This window comes from Protopterus annectens, chromosome 3.part0 (genome assembly GCF_019279795.1).
Source record: "Protopterus annectens isolate FY-2018-M chromosome 3.part0, PAN1.0, whole genome shotgun sequence".
NCBI classification, from domain to species: Eukaryota; Metazoa; Chordata; order Ceratodontiformes; family Protopteridae; genus Protopterus; species Protopterus annectens.
Window position 1 is genome coordinate 321996243 of NC_056731.1, and position 14694 is coordinate 322010936.

The following is a 14694-nucleotide window of genomic DNA, read 5'->3' on the forward strand; positions in this document are numbered from 1 at the left end:
CTTATACAAACACATTTTGGTTAAGAAGATGACACTGCATTGTGTGGCATTTCCAATAGCCTGAAGACTGACACGTGTCAGGATAAACTTCACATTGTTACTTGCTTGAACAAGGGCCATGCTCTTGCCTTATAGTAACAGGAGTGGTTAGATTAAAAGCATTTTTAACAATAATTGGAAGGAGGTGTTCGAGCCTATTGGGTTAACCACTAAATTAGGTAGCAGTCTACAACTGTATGCAAAAAAGGTAGCCATTTGAAATCTTATTTTGAGGCAAACATGGAACAGGTTGAGCATCACACTAGTAAGTACAAAGTGATGAAATGCTAAGCTTCTGTACATAAATACAAAAATGTAGTGTGAACATAACTGTTGATAGCTATTGGCAAGCATGATTGAAATACAAAGGGGGGTTGGTATGTGTTGTTACTTGTCTCATCTGCCCTGCTTTTTGTGTTGAAAAAACTTAAGCTCTAAGGATAAGAATTTATCAACACATTTATGCAGTCAAGAAGGGGAATTCTACTAATACCCTTAGTAAGCATGCAGTGGACTGTAACGGTTTTAAAAAGTTTATATTTTACATATTGTAGGTGGTAACTGGAAGACATGTTTGCAAAACAACTACATTTGCAGATTTTACTGAATGTTACCCAGTCACTAAGAATTAATGACAAACAATCTATTAACAGTGCTGTTACTCTCAGAGCTGTGAAATTATGAACAGTTTACATGCAGATTGAGATTTTTGACAACACTTGCTGATGAAGAAACTCTTTGGATTTTTCATATCTTTTGGACAATCTGCTTTATGATCTTAATAACTTGTGTTTTTTACACATTCAAATAAGGTTTGTTTATGTATTTAAATAAGATGGTTTATTTTTTCAGATGCAGGGACAGTATGTTTTAGTAACGTGTATTCTGTGAAACTTTTAACAATTAATTTTATGTGTAAATTTATTGGAAGGATTTTTTTTAAATCATGTATTTAATGACAGGAAGGTATGTTTCTATAGAGGAACAAAAGCATTTACTCTAAGAAGTCACATGATATGGTCACAGGCCAATGTATGTTTATTGTTTTTGATTGGAATTCAATTTGTTTGGTGTTTTGAATAGTCTGTGCTTGTGGACCGTGTCACAGGATTTGTTTATAAATGGGGAACAGAGTGAACCGCTGAAACCCCCTATGTCCACAAGTCCAAATGATTTGATTCATGTTACAACCAAAATGGATAAAGTGCTTGAAGTATTGATCACAAAGTTTAACAGCAGCGTTAATCTCAATGGAGAGAGACGTCTTAACCAACTTGGAGAAAGTGGAGCAGTCAGTCAGTGCCCCAGAACTCTCATACACCAACTGATAAGACAACATCATAACTTTTATTGCATAGCATAGTGACTCATTGGTAAGATCCTGTCTCTGAGCTCAGGTTCTGGTGTGCATTTCCTGACTTACAGTCTCTGTTTCTTGGGAGTTTGCATGTTCTCCCCATGTCTTCATGAGTTTTCTGTGAATTCTTTAGTTTTCTCTCACCTGTCAAATATATGCCATTTGATTGACAACATTGTTGTTCATGTTTGTGTGTATGTGCATATCTGTAAAATATATATATATATATATACACACACACACACACACACACACACACACACACACACACACACACACACGTATACTCATATATGTGTATGTATATTTTTTACCATTGCCGTTCTGGCTCACGTCATGGCTGAAAAGGTCACTGTATCAGCCCCACTTACCCATTTAACAAATGATAGAGTAATTTCCTGTTTTGTTGTTCAGTTGCAAGAACTACAAATGTTGGTAATGGGAGGCATCAGCTACTGATCAGCCATTTTCCTGATTCTTAAAAATGATGTGAGAGAGCTTAATTGATTCCTTAGCATACTGCGTACTGACCTGCACTTCTGTATACCTTATGCTCTACTAGGAATTACCTCAATAACCACGAATTCTTTTTACTGTCTTCTCACTCCCTTTTTGATATAAATACTGTTGTACTGCATGCTAAATGTCTTTTGTTTTGTTTATTTAATTTATAATATATGTATCTTTGCCATGTATTTTTACCAGATTGTAATAACAAATATCCACTGCTTCCTTATAATAGTATTTTGTGTGAAGCTTTTACCCCCGGGCCTCTGCTGAAAATGTCCTAAGGCTCAGTCAGACATTCCTGGTCAACAAATTTTTAAATAAATAAATAAAATTACTGATAACAGTGATCTAGCTGTGGCTGACCATGTTTGCTGACAACTACAAGCTGGGTGTAATTGTAAAATCTGTTTCAGATATGTAGACACATCAAAATGAATTAATATGAATCAACACTTGGTGCACAAAAAAGTACTTAACTTAAATGCGAAGAAATGTAATAAATTTACTGAAACCAACTGCATTGACAACACCCCATTAGCATGTGAATTGTTGATTAGAGATCTGGGTACGTGGATTGACAGTGTCCTTTTCTTCAGGTGTCATGTGACAAAAAGTTTTTTATCTCCAACTAATTGCCAAGGGAATCTCTCCTACAATGAAGAGTCTTTGTTTTCTTATATCCTGCCCTAGTTTGACACATTAGAGAGTATAATGCACCCTTTGATATATATCTTGCTAAAGACATTAAAACGTAGAAAGATCACAGAGGTTCCTAACCAGGAGAATCTCCAGTTGCACATATCTTGGCTACCAGTTGAGACTGGAGTCCTTGTCCCTGTACTCTGTATCATATAGGCTCTAGAGGGGGATCTGTGGCTGACTTACAAAGCTCTTAGGGATCCATTTATTGTAGCCAGTATGAGAACCAGTGACCTCACCCCACATCAGGAAATAAATAAAACTAGATGGAGAGAGGAGTTTATCACCCAGCATCTTCCCTTGCTCTAGAATAGGCTCCCCTTGCTTGTCAAGCAGTGAGACTCCTTGATATCCTTCAAATATAGCTTGGATAACTGCATGGGTTCCCTTAAATGTACCCCAGGTCTTGCAGGCCTTATGCTTCTGGCAATGGGCAGTAGAGCCTGAGAGTGGATATTCTCAATGTGAAAATGGTCTTTGGTCTACCTGCCTTATATATTCTATGATCATGTAATCCTTTCCAGATGGATCATAAACCTCCTTTAGAATTGTAAAACTCTAGTTTGTATTTCCTTTTCCAAAGGCTGTCTTAAGTAATGTTGGTAACTGCCAGTCTAATATGTACCCCCTGGATTAAGACTTCTGAGATGAAGAGATGCATTATCTTTGCATCAATCTGTTGTCATTGGATTTACAACACAGACTGACCACTTGTTTTCATTGTATTTTGGAAACTCTGAGTGAGGTTTTACTTGTTAACACTTTATTGTTGGTATTGCTAATGCCTTTGATTCGGTCATCTATAAATTTCCAATATGGAGATTGGGCACGTTATGATTTTGCTTTAGTCCTTCTGAGTAGTTAGCAACATTCTTTTGGAAAGCAATTTAAAATGAAACGGAGGATATATTTTTAGGCTGAGCCTTCTCTGATGCAGGAATTCGTCAAGAGTCTTTTCTTTAGTTCTTGGTTTCTTTCATAATCTTTAGTTTGGGCTTCCTTTTGCACCCTTTGTTTTGTATGTTTATGACTTGTTTTGTGATAGTGTGTATACTTTTCCTGAAGAAATTAAACTACATCAGGAATGTGTTGAGGTAACAGACTGATTTATGGATTCTCATCTTAAGGTAAGAAATAAAAATGGATTATTTGATTTGTGTCTCTAGTTTCAGATAAGTAAGATACCCATGAGATGAGCAGCTAATCAGTGTTAATGGTCAAGAGTTAAAAATATTCTGAGAATGTCTTTGCATACTTCCTTCTCTTATGTTTTTCCTTTGACATTCGTGTCAGCAGCTTGGCAAGTTAAATAGGCTGATTTGGGTATTTTAGTAAAGTGGTACATTTTGGTAAAGTTAAGTGAACAAAAACAAGTTCTTCCTTATCAAAGGATGGATAGATTTTGTGTTGCAGATGTGTCTACTAGTGGATGCCAGGAGGTATCCCTTTGTAGGTCTTGCAAAACAACCAAGGTCTGATTAGCAAATGAGTCGTGTGCAGCTCTTGTGCAGATTGTGTTACGGTTTCTGACTTTTGGTGTGACCCATGGTGTCTTTGTTGCCTAATTTATGTCTTTGTACAGAGGATCACACTTCTCATGTTCTATTTTTTATTAACCATTCTCTAAACTGAGCTATCTGAGTTAATGGATAGTAAGCTGTTTAAAAGAGTGAGATTGTAGAACAGTAGAAATAAGGAAATCTCTCTTTTTCCCCCAAGGTTGTGAGATCTTGAGTTAGCATGTTTAGAGTTGTGTGGGGAGCTAGTTGGGAGTTTGAACTCTGCAGAAACATTGCCTTTTTTATTATAGTCATTGATTTGCAATGTTGACTGTTTATTTTCTGTGGATGTAGTTTTATGTAAAATTGATTTTTTGATTAGCATTACATCTGGTTGTTTTCCCTCCAAGTGGATCTCCAGTCATCTGTGATTCCAGAGCTTTTGTATACTCTGTCATGGCCATTTTGTAAATCCCCAGATATGTAGTATATTTCAGAAAAAAGAACTATGCATGAACAGTGGGGTACCGTCTAAATATAGTGTGAAAAATAGTTAATGTGGTAAGTCAGAGGTGGGTGGGTGCATGAACATTTTGCTGGAAAACTGGGAGTTAAAATATTGGAGGAAGATGGTCTCATTGTTCTAAAAGAAGTAGTAACACAAAACTTAACGTATGTTGTCATCTTCACCACTGGGAAGATGCATTGTTATACCAGGTGATATGTGGTCCTTTATCTGCTGTCGTTCATGTGCTTGTATTTAAATGACAATAGTTGAGAAGTCTACAAAACATTTGTTGAGAAGTATACCATCAAAGTCTGATCGTCACTTTTGATGTGCTGTCTCAGAATACCTCTAAGACCTACTAACCAACTAATCTCTTGGGTGGTGTGCTAGGTATATGCATAGCTGTTGAAAGTGGATAGAACTCTTTGTTCCTGTTGGTTCCACTGTGAAACTTTTATGGATCCCAGAATGCTTAATGTATTGAAACAAGGTATAACGACAAGCCTAAGTAGTTTTAAAATTAAGATGGTTTAGGCTTGAAGAACATTGGAAGGACAAAGTGTGATCGCCTTCATGCAGCTACTCGGCCAGCCAGTTACAGAAGTATAGGTATGATATTCACAGGAGGAGAATTGTACCAGACACATTTTTGCTCAGTTACTGCTTGGAAGGACAATTATGACATGCCCAAACTGGTGGCAGCCCTGATACTTGGAAAAATGCAACTGTTTTGTGTGTGTGTGTGTGTGTGTGTGTGTGTGTGTGTGTGTGTGTGTGTGTGTGTGTGTGCGTGTGTGTGCGCACGCGCGCATGTATTAAGGGATTATGGATTTCATAACAAGCACGGGCAATGCAGAGCAGAAGTAAAATACACATTAAATAAAATTTACAAGGGATTTGTTAGCATAAAAAGTGTTCATCCATTTGCAGACCACGTGTATTCAGCCCTTTTATAGATGTGTTATATTGTTTATATAACAAAAGACACGGAGGTGCTGAAATAGAACTAAATGGAAATGTGCAGAAATGTCATATGTCACAGATGAGTAAACAAACTTTCTAGCTAGATAGATGAAATGAATGGAGTAATACCTGAACAGTTTATAAAAGTGCTGAATAGTGGAAAAATACATATATTCAGATCAGAACTGTATTTGTTGACACATTTTCCCTGTAAACACATTAGCAGAAATAATCTTTAGAAAGAAATGTAAGCTTTCTTTGATCTTCTTTAAACAGAAGTTTCTGAACTCCACTAGCTGTCCTGAAATTCAGGGTTTCTTGCACGTAAAAGAACTCGGCAAAAAGTCTTGGAAGAAGTTATTTGTATGCTTGAGGAGATCTGGCTTCTATTATTCTACAAAAGGAACATCCAAGGTAAGCATTTTCTGTGCCAGGCACACATTGTTATGAACTGTTGGCATCACCATAGCTTTAACTTCCATACCTTTACTTGCAGTCTCTCCTGTTTGGAGAGCTTGTCTGTGGAGCAGTAAGGTATTCATGGAATCTAACTGCCGGATTTAAGCTCGGGTACTGTTTATACTCATGCTGTATAGCACTGCATACATTGAATGTAACCCATCTGACAATTCAGGTGCCACACTGTTGTTTCCTGTATGCAACCTTTGGAGATGCCCACTTTGATTTCTTGTTTGTATCTCTACAGGTGTAGTTATCACTTTATACAGTGGATATAAAAAGTTACACACCCCTGTTAAAGTGCCAGGTTTCTGTGATATAAAAAATGAGATCACAATAAATAATTTCAAAATGTTTCCCACCTTCAGTGTGACCTATAACCTGTACAATTCAATTGAAAAACAGGCAAATCTGTTAGGGGCAAAATATAAGACTATTAAGAAAATTAAAAAATGTACAATATGCTGGTTGCATAAGTGTACATACCCTTAAACTAATACTTTGTTGAAGCACCTTTTGATTTAATTACACAATTCAGTCTTCTTGGGTAGGAGTCTATCAGCATGGCACATCTTAACTTGGCAAAATTTTGCCCACTCTTCCTTGAAAAAGGGCTCCAAATCTTTCAGATTGCGGGGGTATCTCTTGTGCATAGCCCTCTTCAGCTCACCCCACAGATTTTCTATTGGATTTAGGTCTGGGCTCTGGCTGGCCATTCCAAAACTTTAATTTTCTTCTGGTGAAGCCATTCTTTTGTTGATTTGGATGTATGCTTGTCATTGTCGTGTTGAAATGTGAAATTCCTCTTCATCTTCAGCTTTCTAGCAAATGCCTGAAGGTTTTGGGCCAAAAGTGACTGGTATTTGGAACTGTTCATAATTCCCTCCACCTTGACTAAAGCCCCAGTTCCAACTGAAGAAAAGCAACCCCAAAGCATGATACTGCTACCACCATGCTTCACCATGCTGATGGTGTTCTTTTGGTGATGCAAAGTGTTGTTTTTGTGCCAAATGTACAATTTGGAATTGTGGCCAAAAAGTTCAACCTTGGTCTCATCAGACCATAACACATTTTCCCGCATGTTTTTGGGAGACTTGATGTATTGTTTTGCAAATTTTAGCCGGGCATGGATGTTTTTCTGTGTAAGAAAAGCTTCCGTCTTATGGAGAATATGGGAGATTATTGTCACATGTAGTACATAACCAGTACTTGCCAGAAATTCCTGCATCTACTTCAGTGTTACTATAGGTCTCTTGGCAGCCTCCCTGACCAGTTTTTGTCTTGTCTTCATCACTGTTGGAGGGACATCCAGTTCTTTGCAATGTCACTGTTGTCCCATAATTTCTCTACTTTTTGATGATTGTCTTCACTGTGTTCGATGGTATATTTTTTGGTACCCTTCTCCTGACTGATACCTTTCAACAATGAGATCCCTTTGATGCTCTCTATGAACCATGGCTTTTGCTGTAGCAGGCAACTGAGTAAATGTTAGGAAAATCCTACTAGGACAGCTGAATTTTCTTTGGGGTTAATCAGAGTCTCTCTAATTGATGGCAGGTGTGTACCCAAGAAGACTGAATGCTGTAATTAAATCAAAAGTTGCTTCAACAAAGTATTAGTTTAAGGGTGTGCACACTTCTGCAACCAGCATATTGTACATTTTTTATTTTTTTTTATATTTTTCCCAGATTTGTTTGTTTTTCATTTGAATTGTACACGTTATAGGTCACATTAAAAGTGGGAAAAGTTTTGAAATGATTTATTGTGGTCTAATTTTTTTATATCACAAAAACTTGGCATTTTAACAGGGGTGTGTAAATTTTTTATATCCACTGTATGTCTATATGCCAGCATACTTGATTTGAATTATACAACCCAAACAATGTGTGCTTTTTTTCAGTGTTCTTTTACCAGGTGTACTTTTTTGTTATCTAAATTTATGCTTCTGATACGGTTAAGATATCTTTATAGCTTTATCAGATATTTGTTTCTGTTACTTGCTGGACTGATTTCAGTACTGAGTAGTCTGAGTTATGAGAAAGCCAGAAATAACTGGAATATATTGGTATCACTGCCGGTTCATAATATATTAATTGATATTCTGCCTTATATCTGTTCCCTGTCCAGACTGAATTGTAGTACCTCACTCATACTGGCTGCTGGAATAGATTCTGGCCTCTGCGTGATCCTGTAAAGGATACTGCAGTTTTTTTGAAAGTGGCTGGCAGGATGAATGATTATGTCATGTCCTGGATAAAAAGCTGTAGTGTTAACATGTATTTAACAGTAGCATATATTGTATAAAATTCCAAATAGTGTTACTTTGCCATGCGAAAGAGAAAAATCACAGTCAGTATGTTCAGATAATACATATATGGACTTTCAGTACACATTAGTATCACTAATTAAAGAATTCATATGCTGACTTGATAGTTTTGACTGTAGGGCTGTGACTACACGGCAGACTGAGACAAACTGTTAGTAGTGTACGCACTGTGAGATGTGTACAAATGAAAGTCTTACATCATTGGCTGCATTTTACAATAAGTATGTTGTAGTTACAATTAATCTTGTGACATGTTTTGTCAGCAAGGTCAGTTTATGTGTGTCCACAGTGAGAATATAGGTTCATAGGTAAGTATTAGGCTAGTTGAGCCTTATCAGTTTAAAATAATCTGTCCCATTTGGTATTACACTGACCTTACCCATTCCATGATAGATAATTATGTATTGCAAATAACTGGGATCATACCTCAGATAATTTAAAGGGACCCATTCTTGGGTAAAGCATTTAGGAGTTGCTTCTGTAAATTACTAGTACATGGGCCGTCCTGAGCTCTATTTTCTGTTTCTCATCTGTCGATCCAAGTTGTGCTTGAATATGGACAGGGATGTGAGGTATAGCTGTACCTCCAAAGCATTTTGTTGATGATGCAGAAGAGGTTCAGATCCCTAGAGTGAGTATTTCTGATATGTACTATCAGAATTATTATCACCATGAAGATTTGTGCAGTAAGATACCCGCGGCATACAGTACGCACACGGAGGAAGAGTGCTAGGGTATATCAAGATTTGGGAGAGTGGAAGTACAGTGTATTGAGGTGATGTATATTTCTAGTATGTTAATTGGAAGGGTATATGTGCAGGTGTGTGCACACACTGGAGCTTCTGCACAATAAGGAGTCTTTTTCTAGTTTTATAATACCTACACAGATAAAGTAATTTGGAGGGTTAGGTCATGATCTTCAACTCTGGTTTGGAAATTTATTTTCTCCTAGTATGATTCTGCAAGTTTTTAGGTAGCTTGTTCAGAGCTGTAGCCATAAAGCTGTAAAATATGGAATTTTGAAATTAATTGTGACTTCACATAGAATGAATAATGTTCATCAAAAAGGATTCATGCTGCATTATATTCCGCTATCCATGGGATTTAGCCATATACAGATGGCTTAACATCTGACCTGACTTCCATAGATTTTTGGACTTCTTGGGAACAGAGTTTGACTCTTCCCCAGCCCAGTTGGTCAGTCTGTCACACAGGTAAAATTGAGGAAATGTTGTACCATTTTCAGTGGTTTTATGCCACAAGAAGAGAAGAAGAGACTGGTTGTTAGTTTTGTCTTTTTTGTTTACAGATTGTTTCTATACAATAAGCATCCTGTTTGAAAACATTTGTATTCATTAGAGTTTTGATAAATTTGCCTGAAATTGTAATGTTGTTTGGAATTAGATTGTTGTATGGATTAATATCTTCCAAGGCTTATATCCTTACAAAATAAATTTTGCCTAAAGATTTTCATTTGTATTGCCTCTTTTGTCAAAGGAAGAAACAATAGTTTCCTCTTAAATCTGTGTACTGTATTTAACTGTGAAGTGCTCCTTCTACCAAAGGAATTTTTCATTACTTTGGAAGATATATCTGTGCATCCCCTCCACAAAGACCATAGTCAACATTTGACAGATTGCGACATGAACACTTGTGGTTCACCTGTTTGCCATGTGCAAAGGATATTTGCCAGATGCTTAGTGTCTGTGTTTTTCTACCAAATAATTCAGGAGTTCCATAGGTTTATAGGTAGTTATTAGGCATGTAGTCCAGGAGACCATTGAGGAGCCTAGCCTAGTTTCCCAATCACCCCAGAGTACTGTTTGGTCAAGTGACTTGCTCACGCACACAAAAAGCAAATGGGGTCAGAGGGAATCAAATCCTTGACCACAGGAAGCAGCTCATCATTACTTCATAGCCTTCCTTATTCCTCTATGTTAACTACCAGGAAACACAGAGTTCTCCATGAGCCTGCCCAAGTTGTGTCCAAGGATGATGAAAATTTTCTTAGGAGCCATACTAGCTGCAAGACAAAGCAGGCTGTTCCTACCAGAGGTTAGAGACATTCAGTTAAATCAGATCTTTGCAGGTCTGTTCCAGACATGGTCATGTCATCACAGGTACTGTTAAAGGTCTGAGGCCACATGTTATCCTTCATCCTACTTCCCTGCGCCACCCAGATTCATTTCCAAGATAGTATTTTCTATAACTCAAGGACTATTTATATCTGAGTAGTGTGTGTGTGTGTGTGTGTGTGTGTGTGTGTGTGTGTGTGTGTGTGTGTGTGTGTGTGTGTCTGCGTGCGTGTGTGTGTGTGTGTGTGTATATATATATATATATATATATATAAAGTGAGAGAGAGAGTATATATTGTATATGTAGCTGATTTGCTTATCACCAATAGCATCTTTATGTATTCTTACTAACTATACCATATTCATCACATCTCCAGTACTAACATGCCTACTTCTCCTTCCAACTACAATTTTCTATTTTTTTCTTTTGATTTTCTCTTTACTGTGTAAGTCAGTACTACTAAGTTTTGTACTTTATGTATTATCATTTTCCAATGTCAGTCATGTAAGTTCTTTTTTTTGGTAGCAGTTGATTGTATGTCCCTGCTTATGTTCAGTGTTCAACATAAAGGCTTGGGTTGTGCCTGAAAAGGGTTCTTGGACCAGTGTGCTTACCTAGTTAACACATATAAAAACAAAATAAAACAAATCCTGATGATCTCCCTGGCCTGATTGCACTGTAGGAAAATGCAAGGGTATCTCAAATCTTTGTAGGAGTGACACAGTTAACCACTATACATGCAGCTACCGCTAATTCCTCCCATCAGGATGGAGTTTATCTGGTGGTGTCAACAATTGTTAAGCAACCTGGGATACCCTTTGAAGTCTGAGAAGGCATGGGACAATGGGGCAGTTGCCTGAGGTGCAAGCTATTAAAGGGTAATTGGCATTATAGTTCAGATGCAGATCAGCCCTGCAAGCAGTATAGGCAGTCATTTTAGCAGCCATGATTGCAAAGCATAGCTGCTTGATAACAGTCGGACATTGTTTGTGTGTTATGAACCGTGGCAAGGAGCTAGTATTTCTTTTGGTACACTTTAGCAAAGGTGTATGACACAGCTTGACAAGGAGCTAGTCAAGCTCAGTTTAAGTCCATGTGTAACATGTTGGATTGTCACCTGGCTTACTGATAGAACCCACCATATCAGAGCTTGTATCACAGTGTCATCCAAGAGACTTATCACCAGTGGTGCACCCAAGGGCTATGTTTTGGGACCACTTCTGTTTGGCATTTACTTGTCTGATGTCAAAAACAACATTAAAGTCCTTTGGCTGACCAAGAATAATAAATTATTGAAAGCTTGACTCCACCATCATCTCCTTTAAATAGATTTGTTTTCTCAAAGAGATACTAATTCAGTCAAACTCATGCTGTAAGTATCATGTTCTAAAACCAAGATTTCACACACGTATCACAAAAATGACATCCCTTTAAAACATACACTGTTATTAGAGCCTTAGACACCTTTATGGATGGCAAACTGTCCTTTGTCTACCATATATGCACTTTAATTAGGAAGTCCTTCGTTACATTATCCAGAGTATCGAGTAGCCCTGTCTCTCTTGTCTTTCTCCTATGGAATGCCTACATGTCAATGTATACCTTGCTTACAAAGCAGTAAGTCTAGTCCTGCTTGTTCTACTGCATATCTGCAAGACCATTAGTAACACAGGTGACCTAAGTCTATATCAGATCATACATAATACTTGTCAATATGACTGGCATCTCTTCAAATGAATCCTCAACCTCTGAAACAAATTATCACTTTTTGTAAAGCAAAACACTTCCCTCAATAACTTCAAATCTAACTTAAGCTAGTTGAGGGGGAAACAGATTTTCTTTTATTGTATTGTCTTTGTTGACCTAGTTAATCTCACAAAGCCAGCTTCCTCATTTCGGGGGAGGATGCTTGCTGTTTAAATGGCTGTCATTTGCAGCAATAGATGAAGGAAATAAACAATAGTAGGTACAAAATAATGGAGATAATGTTCATCAAGAGAAAAGAACCATCATTTAGAAGATGACCAGTGGTAAGAATTAAGCTGAAAAATGAAGAAAAATACATTGACAAGTACTTAAATTTGACAGTATTATTACACGACTGGGATTTAAAGTGACAGACGTTAGAGTTTGAATACATTTAGGGAATGAATTGTTTTGTGAAGTGATTTCTGAAACTTTTTTGTTGGCAAAACAATTTGATATGAATGTGAAAAACTGTTTTGTAAGCCCATGGAACGAGTATGTTTACCAGAACTGAAATATGCAAGTAAAAAGAAAAGTGTTAGTACAGTTTGGAACTTCAGACATGGGTGAAGATTAATTGAAGGCATATTTTACAAAAGTATATCAAAAAGTGTGTTACTCAAAAAAAGTGTTGGATGAAAGAAGATTGTGAGCATTTGCTTGGGAGGTATGAGTAACTCAGAATATAGAAGATGGCAAAATGCAGTCTATATCAGTGAGGTAAATGTAAAATACTTGAATCAACCCAAAGCATTTTGGGGGGATGATTTGTTACATCATGTACAGAACTGTAACAAAAGGAGGTGTAGGCGATGTGGTGAATTTAGTAATTCAGTGAAGTGTTGCATACCCAATGTGTGGGGAGATGAACATGTTTTGGTTTCATTGCCCTTTACTTATATATGATGGAGAGAATAGAGAACAAAGTGAAAGGGAACCAACAGAAGAAAGAAAAGAAGGTGGATGAGTGTTAAATAGCAAAACAAAAACTGAAACAATTAATAGATAATGGGAAAGGGGAAGCTGAGGCAATAGAGCAATAAATAAACCACTAGAATTGAAAGAAAATATTAGATGAGGAAATGTAAGGAAAGAAGAAATAAAAAGGGTTTTGATAGAAAGTAAATATGGAGGACTTGTCAATGTGGAGGAAGGGGAGGTTAGTGGAGTGTCAGAAATTCATGTGACAAAATCTTTATGGGTACTGTGAGAAGAATAAAAGAAATAAGATGGGATAAAAAAGATTAATATTAATGTGGTTTTGTTAAATGTAAACAGAGCAAAGAGCAACATGAGAGGAATGGTTGTGTTTGAATATGTAAAAAGATTAATGCAAATGTAATTTGTTTACAGGATATAAGGTGTGTTGAGACAAGTAAAATGGCGAGGTTTGACTTGATGTGGGGGAAATAATAATGTGGACAACAGGGAAGGATGTATGTTCTGTATGTGAAAACCATGAACATGATAGCAGTGATGGCAGGTAGAGTGTTCATGTGTGATTTAAGAATACAAATTAAGCCAGTGTGACTAATTGTGCTATATTTTTGCGGGGGGGGGGGTAAAATGTGATAATCACCATATCTGTAATTATAATAGGTGATTTCAATTGTAATTTAAGGAAAGGACAAAATGGTGCAGGATATCAAAATGATGACAGACGTGATGAAAAAGGAAGAAAAAAAAGACTTTACATATAAAAGAGGGAATTTAAAGATGAAAAGTAAGTAATAAATTCAGAGGACGTGAGGGAAATTGATGGAATAAGTAAAGAAGCAACTTTTTTCTGGCTACAGAGCAGTATGGATTGTCATAAGGGAAAATTAAGAAGTAATAAAAGAAGGAAAAAATTTGTTTATATGAAGTTAACATGTAATTTAAATAAGGTATATTTGCAAAAAGGAAGGATGGAATTTTTGAAGAAGCATAGAACTAATAATTTTACAAGAGTATAAAATATACGGTGGTTAATGTATAAAAATTTCAGACAATGAGAACTGAGAAGGAAAAAAAAGCAGAAAAATATGACAAGCAAAAGGAAAATTGTGAAAAATTATTGGTGACAGGAAGTAGCAGCTATAAGAAACAGGAGAAAAACTATAGGAGTATAAGGAATGCACTAAAAATTATTGTTTAGACAAAGGTTCTGTTTTAAAGCAAAAAGTTGTCACCCTTTTTAGGTAAAGAAGTAAAGTATAATGAAAGGAAACAGAGCTTATGAAAACAAGGATGAGAAGTTAAAATGTGAACAGTAGCAGATTATTAATATTGCGGAGGAATGTCTAAGACAGATGTATGAGAAAAATTATGTTAAAAAAGGTGTATGAGAAATGAAAAAAAGTCTTTGGTAACTGAGAAAGTCCAACTGAACCAATGATCGGTTTTCAATGGGGGCCTGGGGAGAAAAGCTTCACAACATTTTCAAAAACATTTAAACAATAGTTGATGAGTAATGATGTACAAGAGGAGAAAAGGCAACCAACATATTGAATGTTTTACAATGAGATGGGGA

At 36.6% G+C, this 14694-nt stretch overlaps 1 protein-coding gene across 5 annotated transcripts in view; it reads left to right on the forward strand.

Moving 5' to 3' along the window:
* Nucleotides 1-14694, forward strand: part of GRB10 (growth factor receptor bound protein 10) — a 2734830-nt gene that overhangs the window by 2490636 nt on the left and 229500 nt on the right. For all 5 annotated transcript variants that reach the window (XM_044064795.1, XM_044064794.1, XM_044064798.1 and 2 more), the window contains one exon: nt 5852-5989. In XM_044064795.1, coding sequence (XP_043920730.1) covers nt 5852-5989 — 138 coding nt within the window. The remainder of the gene's footprint in view (nt 1-5851; nt 5990-14694) is intronic.